The sequence below is a fragment of the Clarias gariepinus genome, chromosome 19 (assembly GCF_024256425.1).
Source record: "Clarias gariepinus isolate MV-2021 ecotype Netherlands chromosome 19, CGAR_prim_01v2, whole genome shotgun sequence".
NCBI classification, from domain to species: domain Eukaryota; kingdom Metazoa; phylum Chordata; class Actinopteri; order Siluriformes; family Clariidae; genus Clarias; species Clarias gariepinus.
This window is the reverse complement of record NC_071118.1, coordinates 23694450-23714216: the sequence shown is the minus strand read 5'-3', so window position 1 is coordinate 23714216 and position 19767 is coordinate 23694450. Positions and strand designations below refer to the sequence as shown.

Sequence of the window (19767 nt, the reverse complement as noted above, 5' to 3'; positions counted from 1 at the left end):
TTTACAGTTAGCATCATAGTACAGTTAATCTATCTAAGAACCACTGCAGTCCAACTAGAAACCGTGGAGGCTGATGGTGACTATTGTATTTATTTCCATTTGCCTTATTCCCAGGCAACATTCACACTCTATGGACAATTTGGGAATGCCATTTAGCGTAATCTTGTCTTTGGACTGTGGGAGAAAACCAGATAACCATGCAAACTCCATGCACACAGACCCGATGCGAGAATTGTAACCAGGACCTGGAGGTGCAAGGTGACGGTGCTAACCACTAAGCCACCAGTACAGTTTATGTAGTGAGCAAAATTTGCTTTGCTAGTATCTAGATTAAAGAGGACCTAGTTTTACTCTTTGTTTCTGTCAAGAATTGGACAATGAGCATTGAATATTGAATTGAATACTTTTGAAAAGTTGGCTGCATCTATGCTGGAGCTAAAACAGGATCCGAGCTGATTCTTTTAGAATAATGATCACACACAGGCATTCAAATCATCAAAGGGATAATTGTTTTGCAATGACTATACCAGATTTTCAGATATTAAAAAACACAGGTTTGTATTGAAGAAGGAAAGATCTGTAATGTTCACCACTGAAGAGCGGACCATGATGTCTTTAAAGTGGTCTCTCTGTAAAGTGGTGAATTTGTTAAAGATTACTGGGAAAGGTCTGATCTTGACTCATTGTGAATGTGTAAATTATAATAAACTAACGGCATACTGGCAGCACGGTGGCTCAGTGTTTAGCACTGTCGCCTTGCACCTTCAGGGTCCAGCTTCGATTCCCGCCACAGGGTCTCGGATCTGTGTGCATGAAGTTTGCATGTTTGGCAGGATTCCTCCCACAAAGCAGAGACATGTCGATTAGGCTTATTGGCGTTCCCAAATTGCCCATAGTGTGTGAATGTTAACTGGAAATCATACCACGCTTCTAAAAATGGAAATAAATGCAGTAGTCACTGAGAAATGTAAGCTATGCTTTTATCTATTAACTAATATGCTTGAATACTTTGGGTGAAAAATCAACAGTTTATTGTAATATATAATGCAGAAAATGTAATATTTTTACTAAATTGAATGGATTAAAAAGTAATTTTCTTTGTTAACATGCCAACTAGTACAGAGCAGGTTTAGCTCTAAATGCCGATAGCATTTTTTCTAAGCAGAAAATGATACATATAAAACCTAATATTATATTACATAGGACAAGATATTGAGGCACTGCATGTGTTTGGCCCTTGATGCCATGGCAGATTTCTGATGTGGTCCTCAGTACTAAAACCCAAGTTTTCCAAGTTTCTGTAAATCCAGATGTGAGCACTACCCAGGTTGTTTTTGCCCACATGTAGTTGGGAACAGCTATACCTGTTCCTTTTTTCCAAAAACTGTGTTGCTTTCCATCTTCCAAAATGATGCTAAATGTGTTCTGTGTTCACACTATAGTGGTCGCATCCAGATTTCTGCATTTTCATCATCAATGTTATTTTAACAGCCTTTTTTAGAAAGTACAATGTGCTCTGTTGTGTATGAATCCAATTTATGAACAATTTGCCATCTTGGTTTGTCATTGTCTCTGTCTACGTACCCATGGCAAAATACGATCTAATGAGCAATATTAGGTTGATCAATCTCCACTGCTTTTCTCATAATTACTACTTAGGCAGTCTAGCGGCAAACTTTTTATAAGTGGTGGGATCAGACTTATTAAGCCAATTAAAAAATACTTGGGCAAGAAGCAGTTGGAACCCCAATACCAGGCTAGTGCCGGGCTATAAACTCACTTACTCGTCGTCTATACCGATTTATTCTGTATACAGGGTCGCAGTGGCGCTGGAGCCTATCCCAGGAGACTTATTGCATGAGGCGGGGTACACCCTGGATAAGGTGTCAATCCATCGCAGGGCACACACACATATACACATTCATTCACACACTACGAGGAATTTTGGGAACGCCAATTAGCGTAATCTGCATGTTTTTGGACTGTGGGAGAAAACCGGAGAACCCGGAGGAAACCCACCAAACACAAGGAGAACATGCAAACTCCACGCACAAACCTTGGAGGTGCAAGCCGACAGTGCTAACCACTAAGCCACCATGCCGCCATAGGTTGTAAACTGTTATTTCCTGTAATTTGACCTATATTTGTTTCTATTTTTTACTCAGTTACATAATAATGTCTTGGTCTTAAACTGTAATAAAAATTTGCAAATATCTCCTCCAAACAAGCTTGTGATTCAGCACTGGTTATCTGGTACTGTATGTGTCTTTGGGCTTTCTAGAAGAACAAATGAGGTTAATGCCATTGGTAAAATACGCCCAAATTCTTAATGATTCAGATTATATTACATTACACAGTTGTTTTCATAGGAGCCTGAGGGCTTCACTGAGGGCTTCACATTTCTGTGATGACTGCATGCGGGAGAGCGGTTGTAATGACTTAATTTATTTTACATTACACTCTTGCACCATGGGTGAACGATACAATTAGTCTTAACTGGGTTTCATGCATGCAGTATTGCTAAAAATGAGATTTTCTTGCAAAGATTGACATAAGGACCTCTGTGCTTTTGAGCAACATTTGTTGTTGTTAATGTGTTGCAGTCTTTTTCAATGGAGACAGATTTTTTTTTTCTTGCTGAAAATGACTGAATCTGTCAGATGACAGTTTATTTTCAAAAGGTGTGTTAATAGACAAGAAATTAAGAAGGTCAGAATTTTGTAGAAGTAAAAATGTCTTTTTTTTTTTTTGTCTGTAGACCAATGACGCCGTGGGCAGCATGTGGAACTGGATGTACTTCATCCCCCTTATCATCATTGGCTCCTTCTTCATGCTCAATCTGGTTCTGGGTGTCTTATCAGGGTGAGATGGATTTTAGATTTCTTCCTCATGTTCTCTTTAGATAGATAGATAGATAGATAGATAGATAGATAGATAGATAGATGAATAGATAGATACATACATATATACATATATACATACATATATACATACATATACATACAGTACGTACATAAGTAGCCTTAACATGGGAAATGCACAGCATGCCGATTCTTACTGTTGCCATCACATTGCACTTTCCTCTAATGTGATGATGTCATTCCTTTTCATTCAGTTTCACTACCAGATTCCCCTTTGAAGATGAATAAATGAATTATTGCTATTCTAATATTTATGTGCAGATACCAAACATATGCATGTCTGAGATGGCCCTTACAACAACCAAGAACATAGACTCTATAGACTCTCTCAGAGCTACTCGACATAGCAATTTTTAACTTCTTCAGCAAATGCTTCATCTGAGGTTCATCTTCACAGTTATCATCTCCTGGCACATGCCATCTGCTCTGCACACGTCTTTACAATTATAGTCCCTCATGCTTGATACATTGTTCAATGGGTTTCCATCAGCTTCCCTGTGCGTGTGTTTATTCTCAGAGAATTTGCTAAAGAAAGAGAGCGTGTGGAGAAGAGACAGGAGTTTCTGAAGCTACGCAGGCAGCAACAAATTGAGAGAGAGTTGACTGGCTACCTGGAGTGGATCTGTAAGGCAGGTATGTAACTAGAAGTACTACTAACATCTGTAATTAGTTATTTGGAGGATATACAGTACTGTGCAAAAGTCTTGAGCCTTCTGTCATTTCGACATATTGAATTTAATGACGGAGATTAAATTAAAGTAATAAGAACTAAGAATTTCCTGTGAAAGTCTCCAAAGTGCCTAAGATGCAATTGAAAAATGTATTGTTTATGTTTGCAACCCACATTTAGGCATTTGATAGGCACCCTTTTTCAGAGCTACTTACATTTTTATCTTATTATACAGCACATACATTTGAGAGTTATGGGCCTTGCTCAAGGGCCCAACAGGGACAACTTGGTTGTCATGGGATTTGAGCCTAGGGCCTTCCAAACCATAGCTCGATGCCTCCACCACTAAGCTACCACTGAGCTACCCCTGACAGCCTCATTTCCCCTTTCATCTGCTCCAACCAGCGTTCAGCATCCCCAGAATACTAATCACCGGCCTGATCATGTGTCAGCATCTACACCTGTTTATCACTCACACATTCCTCTGAAACTGGTCAGGTAAAGGGACTGGACTTAAAATCAGAGGCAAAAACGTGCCATAAATATTATATCTCTCAAGACTACATAAAGATACTAAAACGTCTGGCGCTTTTGTAGGACAAGAAACCTATTGCATCCAGTGTCTGAGAATTTGTTACCATGCTGAAATTAGTGAGGTATGAGTAATAAATGAGGTTTTGAGTAATTAGTACACTGAACGAACTATGCATTGCTTTTTTTCAGAGGAGGTACTGCTGGCTGAGGAAGATGAGAATGCAGAAGAGAAATCTCCACTGGATGGAGCGTGGTACAAGAGGAAACAGAACAACCCAGGTAAAAAAAGAGGGTGAGGGGCACTGCTATAATGTGTACCCCTATTTTATGTCCAGTGACTATCAACCATCAATATAATCTGAAGGCTGAAATAACATAAAGTAAAATAAAACAAATTTTGGGTACAAAATTGGGAAATTGAGCTTAGAGTTTCTGGGTAATGTGTGTTAATCACTATAAGTATTTTCTTAAGTGAAAAGTGAACCACCCTCACCTTTATCTATTTAGTCTCATCAGCATTCTTTTCTATAGCGTCCTTCGCTAAATGTTAGCTCTTAAAATAAACCCTCAACCTTCTTTCCTGCCAGACATCCCTTTTCACTACTGTAAAGATGACATCCGCTCGGTATGCCTCCAAACCACATTTTCTCTCCCTTCACTGTGGGTTTTGGCTTGGTCTCTTTCCAACACAGTCACTTACATACTTAACTTTCTGCTCTCGTGGTAGTTCTGCCTTATCAGGGCCCATAATCTCTATCAATTATGCCTGCTGTGGATGCCAGAAGTAATTATAGAGATTAAGACAACAGGGTTAATTGGATTAGCATGTCACACACCCGTAAAAACACGCATACACACACACACACACACACACACACACACACACACATTGAGGAGTGCAGTTTAGAGATGCTTCTATAATATGATGCTTACAGGCCCCAGATAAAAGAGTGCATTGATGAGAAATGTAAACATACCACGATTTTATCTTTTACCCCTTAAGCCATATACAGTAACCGAATACAATTCTCTAATGTACTGTACACTATTAGTGCCTCAGCAGCTACTTTCCATGCAATGATGGCAAATACTGTATGATTGACAGGCATTGTAGAAAGAATTAAATAAGAACTAGATGGAGACAAAGGCGTGAAGAAAATAGAATCGAGAGCAAGATAGGAAGAAGGTAAAATCAGAGCCCTGGGAATATTGCTTAGTCATGCATGCATGTTTCTTAAGATCCCCCGAGCGATAATGACTGATGGCACAAAGTGAAATATGGCATACAGCATGCATTCATCTATCTCTGTAGTAGGAGTATAATGCAACGGCACAGTCAGTATCAGTATATTTATCTGCTTAGTTCGTCAAATATTTGTTTCTGTATCCAAACCCAAAGTAGGCATGGCCTAATTCCAGACGTTTTTTTATTTTTTATTTGTACGCTAGCGTAAGTACCTGTCATTGACAGGTTAAAGAGACCAGGGGTAGCTCAGTGGTTAAGGCATTGGATTACGGTTCGGAAGATCCCAGGTTCGAACCCCACAACCACCAAGTTGCCACTGTTGGGCCCTTGAGCAAGGCCCTTAACCCTCAATTGCTCAGATGTATAATGAGATAAAAATGTAAGTCGCTCTGGATAAGAGCATCTGCCAAATGCCTAAATGTAAAGAGTTTGCAGAAATAGTTAAAAGCTTAAAACTAAAAAAAAAAGCTGATCAGCTTTAATGTAATCAGTGATATTATTACAGTCTGTCTGTCTGTATTGGTATCTCAGCCTTGTACTTCTGTCTTCGTCAGCCAAGTACACTCCCTGTTTATTTGCGATCTACGTTTTTACTTTTTTTAAAAAAGAGATCGGATAAAGATTAAGTTTTGTCTTATAATAACTCCAGCGTGTTAAAATTCACCTTGGCGCTGTTATTTCAGCTGTGAAAATGTCCCTGTAAAAATATTCAGTTAAGCATTTCTAATTAATATCTATTGGTGCAGGTGTTTGTTAACATTGAGCTGGTACTTATTAGTCGCTTATTTTAAAGTTCATTATTAAATCCGGCACATAACTCTTAAAAATATCGGTTTTATTCAACATTTTGATTTCATTCGTGGTGCAAGGTTCAGTTTTTATAGTATACATCCCATTTTTTTGAAGTAAGTGTTGTTGTGTGTGTGTTTTAAGGATTTGGGAGCCTTATACTGTGGGTGCATTACGGTAGTTTCTATGTCTTCCACACACTCTATGTATACACGGTAAACTATCACATTGATGGGCTCAAAAGTGCTGAATAAGTAAAAACAAACAAACGAAAAAAAAAAATAGATGCTGTTAAGAAAGTTTATATGGTTTGGCTCACAAATTGTCTTTTTCTTTCCCATCATGTGTTCCCACTGCTGAGTGTAGTACTAAAAAGAGCCAAGGTCAAGAAGGGTAAGAACGACCTCATCGGTGCTGAGGAGAGTGAGGAACACTTCACAGACATTTCCTCAGTTGGTAAGACTTAAAGAATAATACGGTACACTAGTGCACCCATATCACATTTAAATGAAGTATTCTGTTACAGTATGTAAAATGAGTGGGACTTGACATGGTTCGGAGATGCTGTATATGTTGTTAGTGGTATTCTGCTGGTACAGTAGGTACAATAGTGTTGCAAACTACAGCTCCTGGTTGGGTAGTTTGATGCTAACCTTAGATTTAGTAGAAATTTGGTAGAAATTTTGACATTTTTGGATTGAGTAGAAATTTAACCCAGTTTTCCCGAGACAGGTTAAAAGCTAATTTATTCTGAAAAAAACGTTTTTATTCAATCAGTTCTGAAGTTTCTCGGCTATTCTGCACATACACTACGGACAATTTGGGAACACCAATTAGTCTAACCTGCATATCTTTAGACTGTGAGAGGAAACCCACCAAGCACATGCAAACTCCATGCACACAGAGACGTGAATCATGCCTTGCCGGGGAATCAAACCCGGACCCTAGAGGTGCAAGGCGACAGTGCTAACCACTACACCACCATGTCATATATTGTCTTACAATATGGGTAGTACTAGGTCTTGCAGCTTACCAGCATAACAGTAAATAAGATAAACTATGAGGGTTGTTCAAGTCAAACTAGGACATGTGATGAAATTTATTCAGGCACAGTACGGTGATGAAGCCCACTGCACTCATTCCCATGAACACTCAGAGACTGAAACGCCTGATCTTTGAAAATCGATAGATGACTTTTTGCCAACTTGTGGAAGAGACTCATCTGTCTATGGAAATTGCACACCCAATCATTCACCAACACCATTTTACAGGAACCTGACTGTGAGTTATTACCACTTTCCATGTACCTTGTTTCAAATCATTTCTACATGTTTGGGACATTAAAGGAGTTCCTGGGAGTCTCCGACATTCTGATTTTTTACCTTGATTATATATCCAAGCACTAGTAAAAGGCTGGGATGAGTGTATTAGTGTTGCAGGGGATTATATAAAGAAATAAAGGTAGTTTTACTCTCATAACTGTGTTTTGTGTTATTCTACGCAATCAAAAGTCCCAGATTGACTTGAACAACCCTGGAAAAAAAGGTTACAAAGGGTCATTATGGTGGTACACTGTGGTAAGTAGTTACTAAAATCCACTGTGATAGAAAGACTATTAAAAATAATCCTCCTGGTCAAGAAAGAAAAATAGTAAACACTGCTTAATCCCCAGTGTAGTGTCATTCAAGAGTCTTTGATTAGGGATACTATACGCCTATTAGCTGTGTCAAGGGCATGCTGAGTGGAGCCATGAGTGGGATTTAGTGCATTTAGTCTTGTCGTGATATAACACTTCAATTTTAAACCACTCACTTCAGCCTAGGGCACTCTATCAAGGGCTCCATGTTGGACTTAAGAGTCTGATGTAATTACGCCCACCTCTGTTCTTTAATTTAGTTTAGTTTTCTGCTAGGTCACTTGTGGGACTTGAACCATGGTCTGAGCCATTCGGCTTGCTTTTTCTGCTTAGTAATAGTTGCCGTCATGCTCCTGAAACACTCAGGAGTTATTTTCCTTAGAAAATAACCAGCTACATGCTCTGAGTGTGAATAGCTAACAAGAAAAGCTAAATCAATATCACACTGTTCCCTTCTACTGGCATACATTGAAGACAACATTTAGCTTTTAATGCTTAAGCATTATGAATATTTTACGCCCATGAAAATACAATTGACAAACAATTGAAAAAAAAAAGTTTATATTACTTTTTTTTTTTAAGTTTTAATGCTTTAAACTAGCGCTAGCGCTTCAAACTAACTGGTAAAATTTTTCAATTCAAAATCAATGTACCATACGCAGTATGACGCGCAGTTTAACGCGTACACAACTGACATTAATCAGAAAAAAGTGTAAGGTAAGTAAAATCAAATCCACACTAAAATAAAATTACTAAATGTATGGAAAATGTTTAGCCCAGTAGCTAGCCTATTAGCCTAGCTAAATAATTGCTTCAGTGAAATAGTACAAATCTTGGTTTAAAATCGTAATTTTGGCATTTACCTTTTGGATTGACTTTAAGCAGGCAATAAATACTCTAAAGTTTCTGATATGCTTGTACTAAAAGTAACATTTGCTACCTAAGCTGAATCTGTGTTTTGAAAATACAGGCAAATAGTTCTTGGATCTCGATGGTCTTATATAAACTGTATTTACTGCAATAATTTGTAGTAATTATGCTACATTTACAGTTTATTTGTTAATGATTTATGTTCTATTAATGGGTAATGAAGGCAGCATGGTGGCTTAGTGGTTAGCACTCTCACTGTACCTCCAGGTTCGATTCCCGTCTCGGGTCTGTGTGCATGAAGTTTGCATATTCTTCTCGTGCTTAGTGGGTTTCTTCCCGCCGTCCAAAGACATGCAGATTAGGCTAATTGTCGTTCCCAAATTGCCCGTAGCGTGTGAATGAGCACGTGTGTCTGCCCCCGGATGGATTGGCACCCAGTCCACGCTGTACCCCGCCTCATGACTCCAGGCACCTCATGACCATGTATTTTTAGGATAAAGTGGTATAGATGACTGAGTGAGTGAGTGAGTGTGTAATGGTAAAAGGTCTAATATTATTTGGGATTTAGTCTTTATAGTAGTTACATCATGACTTTGTGGTTATCACTATTGTCTAGCACCTAAAGGGGGGGGGGGGGGGGGTGGGTGAGAGGTACTTTGTGCTCCACATTAATCACGGTTCTACAGCCAATCAGGGGCGTCTGTGAGCTCGCGCACGCGGAAGAAGCAGCTAGCGCTTTCCTCCGAGTGTGTTACCTCGTCCCTAACGGTGCGTGAGCGAGCAGTCGAAAAGATGCGGTCGGCTGGCGTCACGCGGTTCGGAGGAAACACGTGATAGTCTTCGGCCCTCCCGGCTGAATGGTAGTGGGAGCCTTAATGTGGGAGCCCCCTAGTGACAGGGAGGAATTGGCCACGACTAAATTACGGAGAAAATCGGGGAAAAATCCACAAAAAAAAATACATATTCATTTATTATTCCTGCATCTTTGGTAACAGCCAGTTTACCATAGTCAATCCATCTGCTGCCATGTTTTTTGGGAGGTGAAAGGAAACCTGAGAACAATCAGGAAACTCACACAAACACCGGAAGAACAGAATATTAAAGAACATAGATTCAGTAATCAGAACTCATTACTGAAATTGGAAAATCTGATATCGAGAGCACACCATTCAAAAACATTCTACTATTGAGATTTACTGTAGCTTTGCAATGTTCTCTATTGTCTCCCAACAGCGCCCCCTGGATCTCCCTTTGCCCGAGCCAGCTTGAAAAGCAGCAAGAATGACAGCTCGTCATATTTCCGACGCAAAGAGAAACGTGTGCGCTTCTTCATCCGCCGCATGGTGAAAGCACAAAGCTTCTACTGGATTGTGCTGTGCATAGTGGGATTGAACACATTGTGTGTGGCCATTGTACACTACGATCAGCCTGAGGGGCTCACCCAAGCACTTTGTACGTACTCCAGCTTATTTATTGTCCTATACAGCTGAACCTTTTATTCCATTCGTATACTTTTCATTATGTAAAATCAATGAAGCATGAATTTTTTATGTTCAACACATGAACCATCCAATATATAAGGAATAAATGACACCAGGGACATAATATTATGGGAAAATAATCAACATCATGGTAGAATAATGAGGCATTATAAAATTTTAAGTTGCTGAATAGAATGTCTGATGGTGTTTCATTTTTATACAAAAACAATTTGCCAACATTTGGAAATGTGATATATCAAAGAACATGGCATGGTTTTTATCCATGTGTAGAAATTAGTTTTTCTAACCTCATAAAAGGTTGGACACTGCCTTTTCTCCCTCTAGTCAATAACACAAAAATGTAACTTGCAGCAGAAAACCACAAACCATTACATCATCTGTCTTGAAGGTTTTCCTGCTCATGGCTCTTCCATGCACTTTGAATTAGTTGTTATTATAGAAACAATGACATACTAAAGCCATTCTGCTATAGAAAAGTAATCAGTCCCTTTTAAGTAATCAGGTTTGAGAATTGAACAATGTTGTAACACTAATAATTGTATTTATGCACTATATACAAATCTATGCATTATACTACTTTATTATACAATATAAGGACAAGTTGTGCTAATGCAGTGTTGTGTTTGTTAGACCTGGCCGAGTTTGTGTTCCTGTGTCTATTTCTAACTGAGATGACTCTCAAGATGTACGGCCTGGGGCCCAGGAACTACTTCCATTCCTCATTCAACTGCTTTGACTTTGGGGTGAGTCACAGTTGGATGAATCACAGAAGCATAGCATCTACATTTACTCTGCCATAAGCAGTCTCTGCGACACTTGCAGCCATTTCACACAACGGGAGGGACTTTCACATGCTGTGCCTATTCACTGTCACATTTTGCTTCAATATTTAGCATCTGTTATATTTGTACCTCATTATTTCTCTGCACAGGTCATCGTGGGGAGTATATTTGAGGTGGTGTGGGCAGCCATCCAACCTGGAGCCTCTTTCGGTATTAGCGTCTTGAGGGCTTTGCGTTTGCTCCGAATATTCAAAGTGACCAAGTATGTCAAACTACTACACAACTCACACAAATAATGTTAGCGATAATGGAAATATAACTTTCATGCAAGCTTGTTTGCTAGCGGGACATGGCGCGCATTTCCATTTTTAACTCCTAATCCTTAATTATGCAATGAACCACATTTGGTAATTTACCAGTTCCTAAAAAAACCCCCAACAAATACAGAATTACATAATCAACAAAAACATGTTAAATAACTCAGAATATGTTTTATACTTTTGATTCTTCAAAATAGCCAACTTTTGCTTTGATGACAGCTTTACAATTTCTTGACATTCCCTCAATCAGCCTCCTGAGGTAGTCACTTGGAATGGTTTTCCAACAATCTTGAAGGAGTTCCAAGAGGTGTTGAGAGGTACTTGTTGTTAATTGTGAAGGCCAAGTCATCTGATGCAGCATTACTCATTATCCTTTGTGGACAAATAGCTCTTACATAAAGGATAGGTGTTTTTGGGGTCATTGTCCTGTTGGGAGAAAAAAAAATATGTTTCACTTAGTGGTGGAAAACCAGTTTGGATAGCATGTCACTGCAAAATGCTGTGGTAGTCATGCTGGTTAAATGTGTCACTAACAGTGTCACCAGCAAAGCACCACCACACCATCACACCTCCTCCTCCACGCTTCACAGTGGGAACCACACATTCTGGAGCAGTCTGTTCACCCTCCCTACATCTAACTAAGACACAGTGATTACTGTAGAACCGAAAATCTCATCAAACCAAAGGACAATTTTCTCTCTGTACCCACCCTTCCTCTGCACAAGACAACGGATGGTCCAAATTACATTAAGATGGCAAGAAATGTCATAAACTCACTTTTGACCAGGCAAATGTGTGTGAGATGAGTGGTAGCTCAGCCGTTAAGGCGTTGACCTACTGATTGGAAGTTCCTATATTCAAGCACCACCAAGTTGCCACTGTTGGGCTCCTGACCCTCTATTGGGTTGAAAAAAAAAATAATAGTATAAAAACATTGAAGGAGAATGTGTTTCCAAACTTTTGACTGGTAGTAGAGCCTATATTGTAATCCTGTCCAGTTACATGTTGCAAAAATAAAGAGTGCATAAAGTGCTCCACTATGAAAACCTGATGATTATAGTATTTAAAACTATATTATAATAAACGTCACCACTGCTAGAGCTGTACGGTTGTAGAATCACTATCTGCTATGTTATAATGGCAAATAAACATTTTTCAGATATGTAGATTCTTCTTTATACACTATAACGATTGCGTTTCTCCATAGGTATTGGAACTCTTTGAGGAATCTGGTGGTGTCGTTGCTCAACTCAATGAAATCCATCATCAGCTTGCTCTTCCTCCTCTTCCTCTTCATTGTGGTTTTTGCCTTGCTGGGGATGCAGCTCTTTGGAGGACAGTAAGTGAACATTGGCTTGTCGTTTTTTTCTTTTTCTTTCAATCTTTTTCTTACAGTATTTACAAGTTATATGAAATACAATCCAAAAATATAGAAGCCCAAAACATTTCCTTAATAGCTTTATGATTTGTCTTGTTCTACCCACTGAGTACCATAACTTGCTTAATGAGCTTTCTTGGAAGTCTTAAGTCTTCTCTGCAGCACTCTGGTACAACTATTTCAAACCCAGCCCACGTCATGACACATTTTGGGAAGTCTACTTTAAGAAAGTGTGCTGTTTTTGTACCTTTAATGCTTCAACGATAGTTTGTTCTCTCCTACCCTGGAGCTAAAGCGTATTTGTTGTGGCTGATATGTAAGTGACAGTGTCAAGCAAAGGCACCATCTGTTCAGCAGGGCTTACTTATCAATGACGGCAAAGGCCCGGTGACAACATGCGTTTAATTGTCCACTGTCATTTGTGTAATGGTCTGGGTGATTGTCTTTTGCTCTGTGTTCCATTTGTGGTGGCAGGTTGCCACAGTAGAGCTATAATGACTGAACTGTTGAACAGAAATTCGGCAGAGCACATGTAGCCAATGTAAATGTTTGGTTTAACAGTAAATACTTGTTTTATAATTACATATGAAGTCTGACGTTCTCTAAAATGTCATTAAAATGTGGCAAGAAATTGCTTACCAGACCATTATCATTATCTATTCTGTGTAGGGTCACAGGGGGTCTATACCAGGGAACACAAGGCAGTGTGTACCCTACACAGGGTGCCAACACATGCAGGACACAAGCAAACACACAACACACAATCAGACATCTGATCATACTGTACATTATGGGGAATTTTAGAAATGCCAGGCAACACCTAAGAAGCATGTCTTTGGACTGTCGGAGGAAACGAGTGTATCCAGAAGAAACCCACTAATAATAGGGAGAAACTTCATACACATGCACATAGAACAGATGTGAGGTTTAAACCCCCAGCTGTGGAGTCCACAGTGATAACCGCTTAGCAACCTTGTACCATCAAATGAGAAATCATCTTACAGTGCAGTATTGGGTAAAGAAATCTACAGTAGGTCTTATTTGCAGGCAGGCTGATCATGGCTATGGCGTACTGAGAAAACTTTTTACCTTGTGGAATGTTAGGGTAAGTGCATTAGCGTACAGTAGCAGGGGATTAAATAGAGAAATAAAGGGAGAACTCTACTCTTCACAATTAAAAAGTCACGATATAAATCAGCGCTTGTCTTCCCAGAACCCTAGTTTAAAAGGATAATCTAGCATTATTTTGTCAAGGTTTTGTATTTCATGTTTTTTTCTTTCATTTTAGCTGTATTCCCAAAACATTTACATTAAAAACTTTATGATTTTTTTTTTCTCATCCCCTCCATCAGTCCGGTATGTCTAGTCAGAGTTTTTTTTTTTTTCATGTCAATCCAATTTCATGTCAGTATTTCTTTGCATTTTAATCAGTCCCAACATATCCTCTAGTCACTTCTCTACTGTAATCCTGCCTCCCTGTGCAACATTCGTAAGTGGGAAGAAATACCACATGTCAGCAAGGATTTTTATCTCTTTGCCCCAGGCCTTGGACTGATTATACAATGTGTCTGTCTTTTTTTTTTTCATAGACTAGCTAGATACCGTATATAGCATTATTTTTATGCTGTGTGTAATAGATTTTAACTTCATGTTTCCTTATACCAAACCAACATGACATCATACACTAACTGAAACACTGACTCAGGGGAAATGTTTACACATTTAAAGAAGAAAGGACTATGCTAGACTGAAAATGGGAATTTTCCTTCATACTGAGTACGAGTACATATGTAATCATTAAAATTGATGAAAGATTATTGAAATCAATTTAAGGCTAAATTTACACCATGCCCTAAAAGACGAATACAGCTGGGGTTTTGGAATAGATCTAGTGAGAAGCGGTGTGTAAACGCATTCAGCTAATGAGGTGGAATAAGTGTGGGCAGAAATTGATTTAGTAGAATCTGGCTCAGTCTGGCATCCAGTGAATTGGCAATGGTTCAGCTATTTCAAATCAATCTCAGTAAGAGTAAAAGAAATATGTTTCACTCATATACGAGAAGCCTCTAGTGTTAGAGTTATTGAGCTGCTTCTGAGTGTGTGAAAAGCTTTGTCTTTTATCTCATCTATCTATATTTGCTAAGTTACTTAGAGAAGGAACACATAATGCCTAAGACAAGTCTGTAGTACGATTGAAAATGTATATGTACAGTATTCACCAGCTAGATACCTTGAGACGAGTAGGCTTCCAGATTTTGCTTCACTTTAAGATAAGTGCTTTTATAAAGCTGTAAGGAAAAGAACACTTCCTGGCCAAAAAAAGGAACACAGTCTAATATTACGTTTGACCGCCTTTAGCGTTGATTACAGCAGTGATGGCTGGTTCATGTGCGAAAATGATTCTTTATGCTTCCAGAGACACTCTTTCACAAGTTGGAATATTGTACTGTATGCACATGCCATAAGTGAGAAAGCCTCCATAGTTATAATAACCTAATCATTCAGTGCATTCAGGTCATCAGCTGAGTTTATTTCATTGCCACATAACGCTGATGAACCTAGACCTGACCAACCAAAGCAACCCCAGATCATACTGTACTACTGCCTCCGGAGGGCTTGTTCAGTGGCTGATGCACGTGATGGGTGCATCACTCATGCATTTTTTTCCTTCTTACCCTATAGCGCCCATTGCTCTGGACTCATCAGACCACATTTTGTTTTGGTCTGAAATCTAATCTTTTTTTTTTCTAAAAAAAAATTTTTTATCTCTACACAGCTGTTAAGTCCCAATCCTGTCCATTCTTGTCACATCGTGTTTATGGAAATGCTCTTACTTTTACTGTGATCTTTAGTGTTTATTTTTTATAATGCAACTCCAAGTGTTTAAGTGATCTCTGATCACAATTATTCCTGCGTTTTTGGTTTTTTTGGACCACATTTCTTCCAATAACGTTTACAGTTAAACACTTTAACACTATTATTTCGGGTTTTAATAACCCAAGTTTTTATCCCAATTTCAGAAATTTTTACAGTTTCCTTAGTTAATTTTTTTATATATATATAATTTTTATGTGTATATTTTTATATGTAGATTTTCATTTTTATATCATGGTGTTATTTGCTCTAGCTTTGAGATAGAAACCACAGGAAACAATCCTATGCTACTTCTATTAATATTATTATTATTATTATTTTTTTTAAGATTCATTTAAAGCCCACACCGACTACAGCCGTTCTTTTTCTTTAACACATGATGAAGACCTTTTTTTGTATTTTAGTAGCTTTTGTGTTGAGGAGTTTATGCCAGCAGGACCTGGCTGAGCTAGGTTAAGTAGGTTGGCTTCAGACGCGTCCTACTGACCCAAAAGTAATAAGGAATAAAAAGTGTGATCTTCAGTGGATTTATTATTGACAATTTGCTTTTTTAAGTTTACAATTTTCTGTGCAATTTTTCAGACACACCTTTTGTTTGTTGTGGCCCAGCCCCTGGCTAATGCAATAAAAACCGAGCTCCACTTGTACACTAGACTGTCTAGACATTAACATACTGTATTGATGTTAATCAGGAAAAACCTGTAAGCTTGACTGCAATAATTCACTTTCTAATATACAGTAGTATGTATAAATGTCTAGTATGTGAGTCAATTATTAACACAATGCATGTGGCAGATAGAAAGTTATAATTTGATCATAAACTGTGTTTATAATTTAAAGTTTTTTTTAATTCAGCCTCTATATGATTATACTTCCTGTAAACATTTTCCTAATTCCTCCTAATCCTTTTTTTCATTGTAAAACTTTCTTCTTTCTCATAACAGGTTTAATTTTGATAACGAAACGCCAACTACGAATTTCGACAACTTCCCTGCTGCCATAATGACTGTCTTCCAGGTCAGAAAGCATTTTCGCAAAATGTCTTATCTTCTGTTTTGTAAATTTGTTCACTTTTTATTCATTTTTCTTAACGTAATAAGTTGCAATGTCAAACTTTGGATGTACTTAATAAAATACATGATGTCGGTACACTGGGTATGTGTGTTTGTACGTGTGTGTGTCTAGATTTTGACAGGAGAAGACTGGAATGCAGTGATGTATCATGGGATTGAGTCTCAGCACGGTGTCCCATTTGGGATGTTCTTCTCCATTTACTTTATCATCCTAACTCTCTTTGGAAACTGTATCCTCTCATGCATGAGCAAACCTGCTTTCACAGCATATACCGTTCTTAATATATGAGATCCATTTTAGGTTTAATAACTAATGCAGCATCGATGTAGATACGTCTTTAACCCGAGCTGAACCAGACACTCTTCTTAATGTGTTCTTGGCTATCGCTGTCGATAACCTTGCCAATGCTCAGGAGCTGACGAAGGTTTGGGATCGATCGTACTATCTTTGTTATAATTAATCCTGCCTTAACGGTGTTGAATTGTTTTTTTTTTTATTAAAATATATCTGTGGAGTAGCGGAGCTTTAATTATGTAGTCTCATCCATGTTTAAGTAGTATCAGTCCATTCTGTGTTTACTAGGATGAGGAGGAGCAAGAGGAAGCGGCCAAAAAGAGCATGGCACTGCAGAAGGCCATGGAGGTCAAGGAAGTCAGCCCGATGTCAGCAGCTAACATTTCCATCGCAGCGTAAGTCCACGTGATTTCTATTATACATTGCCACCATTCGATTCATGTCCATCCACACAGCTTTGCGTCCATTATATGTCCATATATGTTCATATATATGTTATTCCTCTGACATAGTTGTCTTGTCTGAGTTATGTATGTATATATATCTATCTATCTATCTATGTATGTAGGTTTCATCATGCTCATTGCTCATTTCGTGTCTCGCTGTGAACTCACTGTACAAAGTAGCGCTACTTTATGTGAGTTGTAGCGTTTTTAAGTATTAACGGTTTTGTTCTTGTTGCTTTTCAGCACATGTTTTCACATTTAAATGATCAAATAATACGTTAGGAAAACTTTGCACTGTGGTTATCTTAAAATGTTCTTTTTTTCCCCCCCTTTTTTGTTTTTGTTTTTTCTTGATTTTCATTTCCTGATTCTGTTTTGAATGCTGTTGCATAATGTTTGATCCGTAAGTCTGATGTGTTGGTGACACTCAGGTAGAGGATCAGGACAACAATAAAATGTGGTTTATAAGTTCAACATTTTACTTTCAGTACATTTTGATGCCATTCGATGTTAAAGCCTTTAACCTGAGTGTTAGCAAGTTGTGTGTTGTGTGTTGAAATACACTGCCTGGCCAAAAAAAAAAAAAAAAAAAAAAAATTATTACTTTACATCACTTTACTTATGTCACAGATTGATTAAACACCTTTATACAATGTCAAACCTTTTATACCTATCTACAGAGTTGATTGTATTGATGAATGGGGAGATGAACCACTTGTTAAACTTCTTCAACATATCCCAAAGACTTTTAATGAGTTTACATTTACATTTACATTTAGGCATTTGGCAGACGCTCTTATCCAGAGCGACTTACATTTTTATCTCATTATACATCTGAGCAGTTGAGGGTTAAGGGCCTTGCTCAAGGGCCCAACAGTGGCAACTTGGTGGTTGTGGGGTTTGAACCTGGGATCTTCCGAACCGTAATCCAATGCCTTAACCACTTAGGTTTTAGGTTTAAGGTCGGGAATCTGTGGTGGCCAATCTGTGTGTGAAAATTATTCCTCATGCACCCGGAACCACTCTTTTGCAACTTGGACACAATCGATTTTGACATTGTTGTCCATGCACATGCCATCAGGAAAGAAAAAACTCTAAAGATATACAGTAATAACCTGGTCATTCAGTACAATAAGGTCATCGGCTGACGTCATTTTATTGCCACATAATGTTGCTGAGCCCCAGATTAAAACACTGCCTCCAGTGGCTTGTACAATGGCCACTATGCATGATGGGCTTCCCTTAATCCTGACTCACCCATCACTCTGGAATACGGTCAATCTGGACTAATCAGACCACATGACATTTTCTCGTTGTTACAAAGTCCAATGCTTATGTTTAGACCCAATCTTGTGAGTTCTCATCACATTGTGCATGTAGAAATGCTCTTTGCTTTGATTCCAGCATTCTACTGTTGTTGTTTTTTTTATGATTTAACTTCACAATATGTTAAAGTGATCTCCGATCGCAGTCATTTAAATATTTTTTAGGACCAAATTTCTTTTGCAAAGTTGTTGGAGCACTATCTTTCCTGATTTTAATATAGCGTTGGTGGGTCCTTAACCCAAATCTAGTAATTTAGTAATTTCCTTAGTGAGAAGCTTCTTGCAGCTTCTTACAGTTAGGATTAAAATATTGCCAGCAGAAACATATTAATCACTGCAGTAAGTATCCAATCAAATGTTCATTGAAATCTAAACAGTGACTGTTTTTGGCCGGACAGTGTATACAGATGAACAAACAAGCGGGATGGACATTTCTAATGGGATGTCTCTCTACCAGACCACTTTTTGTTTTCTTCATGTTTTTCTTTCAGTTTTTTCGTCTTATTGTGTATTGTTTTTGTTTGTTTCGCATGTGCAGTTTTGTAAAGCAAAATCGAGATGTGCTCTCTCGCAGCTCTTCCGTCAGCAGCGTTCACTCACTGTGAGTTTTGCTCTCACTTATAATCTTACAGTATTGCCCTCCACGTATTCCTCACCTGACTCCTCTTCTCTGTTTTCCTCTCCCAACGCATTCCTTTCCTGTAGTGGTACCCATTCAAAGCATTCAAACTGTCTTCTGCACTGTGTTCCTCATACCTATAAGAGAATTTGCAACTCATAATGCTAGACTTGTAGTTGCCGCATATAATATGTGGTTCTGAAACCAAGGTTTTAGAATGACTGGTGCCAAATACAGAGGATGGTTGTTCCACCTTAATCTTCTTGACACATGGGCTGTTATACTTATGGTTCAGGGTTCAGTACCATTACCCAAGGGCCAGTCTTGTCTGGTCTACTTGAAAATGATGGTCTGGAATTTGACAATTTTCCATTTGATTTGTACAATATGTGTAATTTTGAATGTGCAAAATCCCCATGGTTATCTTAACATGTTGTACAAATACAGTACTCACCTCACAAAGTCAAAACCAAGGAATCACCCTTGG

The 19767-nt window shown here is 38.4% G+C and overlaps 1 protein-coding gene across 1 annotated transcript in view; it reads left to right on the top strand.

Moving 5' to 3' along the window:
- The window catches only part of cacna1bb (calcium channel, voltage-dependent, N type, alpha 1B subunit, b), a 144796-nt gene that overhangs the window by 69624 nt on the left and 55405 nt on the right, over window positions 1–19767 (top strand). The window contains exons 7-19 of the mRNA XM_053478085.1: window positions 2759–2862; window positions 3439–3554; window positions 4315–4404; window positions 6527–6616; window positions 9900–10118; window positions 10799–10911; window positions 11100–11212; window positions 12478–12609; window positions 16467–16539; window positions 16708–16825; window positions 16953–17020; window positions 17179–17285; window positions 19200–19262. Of these exons, the coding sequence (XP_053334060.1) occupies window positions 2759–2862; window positions 3439–3554; window positions 4315–4404; window positions 6527–6616; window positions 9900–10118; window positions 10799–10911; window positions 11100–11212; window positions 12478–12609; window positions 16467–16539; window positions 16708–16825; window positions 16953–17020; window positions 17179–17285; window positions 19200–19262 (1406 nt within the window). The remainder of the gene's footprint in view (window positions 1–2758; window positions 2863–3438; window positions 3555–4314; window positions 4405–6526; window positions 6617–9899; window positions 10119–10798; window positions 10912–11099; window positions 11213–12477; window positions 12610–16466; window positions 16540–16707; window positions 16826–16952; window positions 17021–17178; window positions 17286–19199; window positions 19263–19767) is intronic.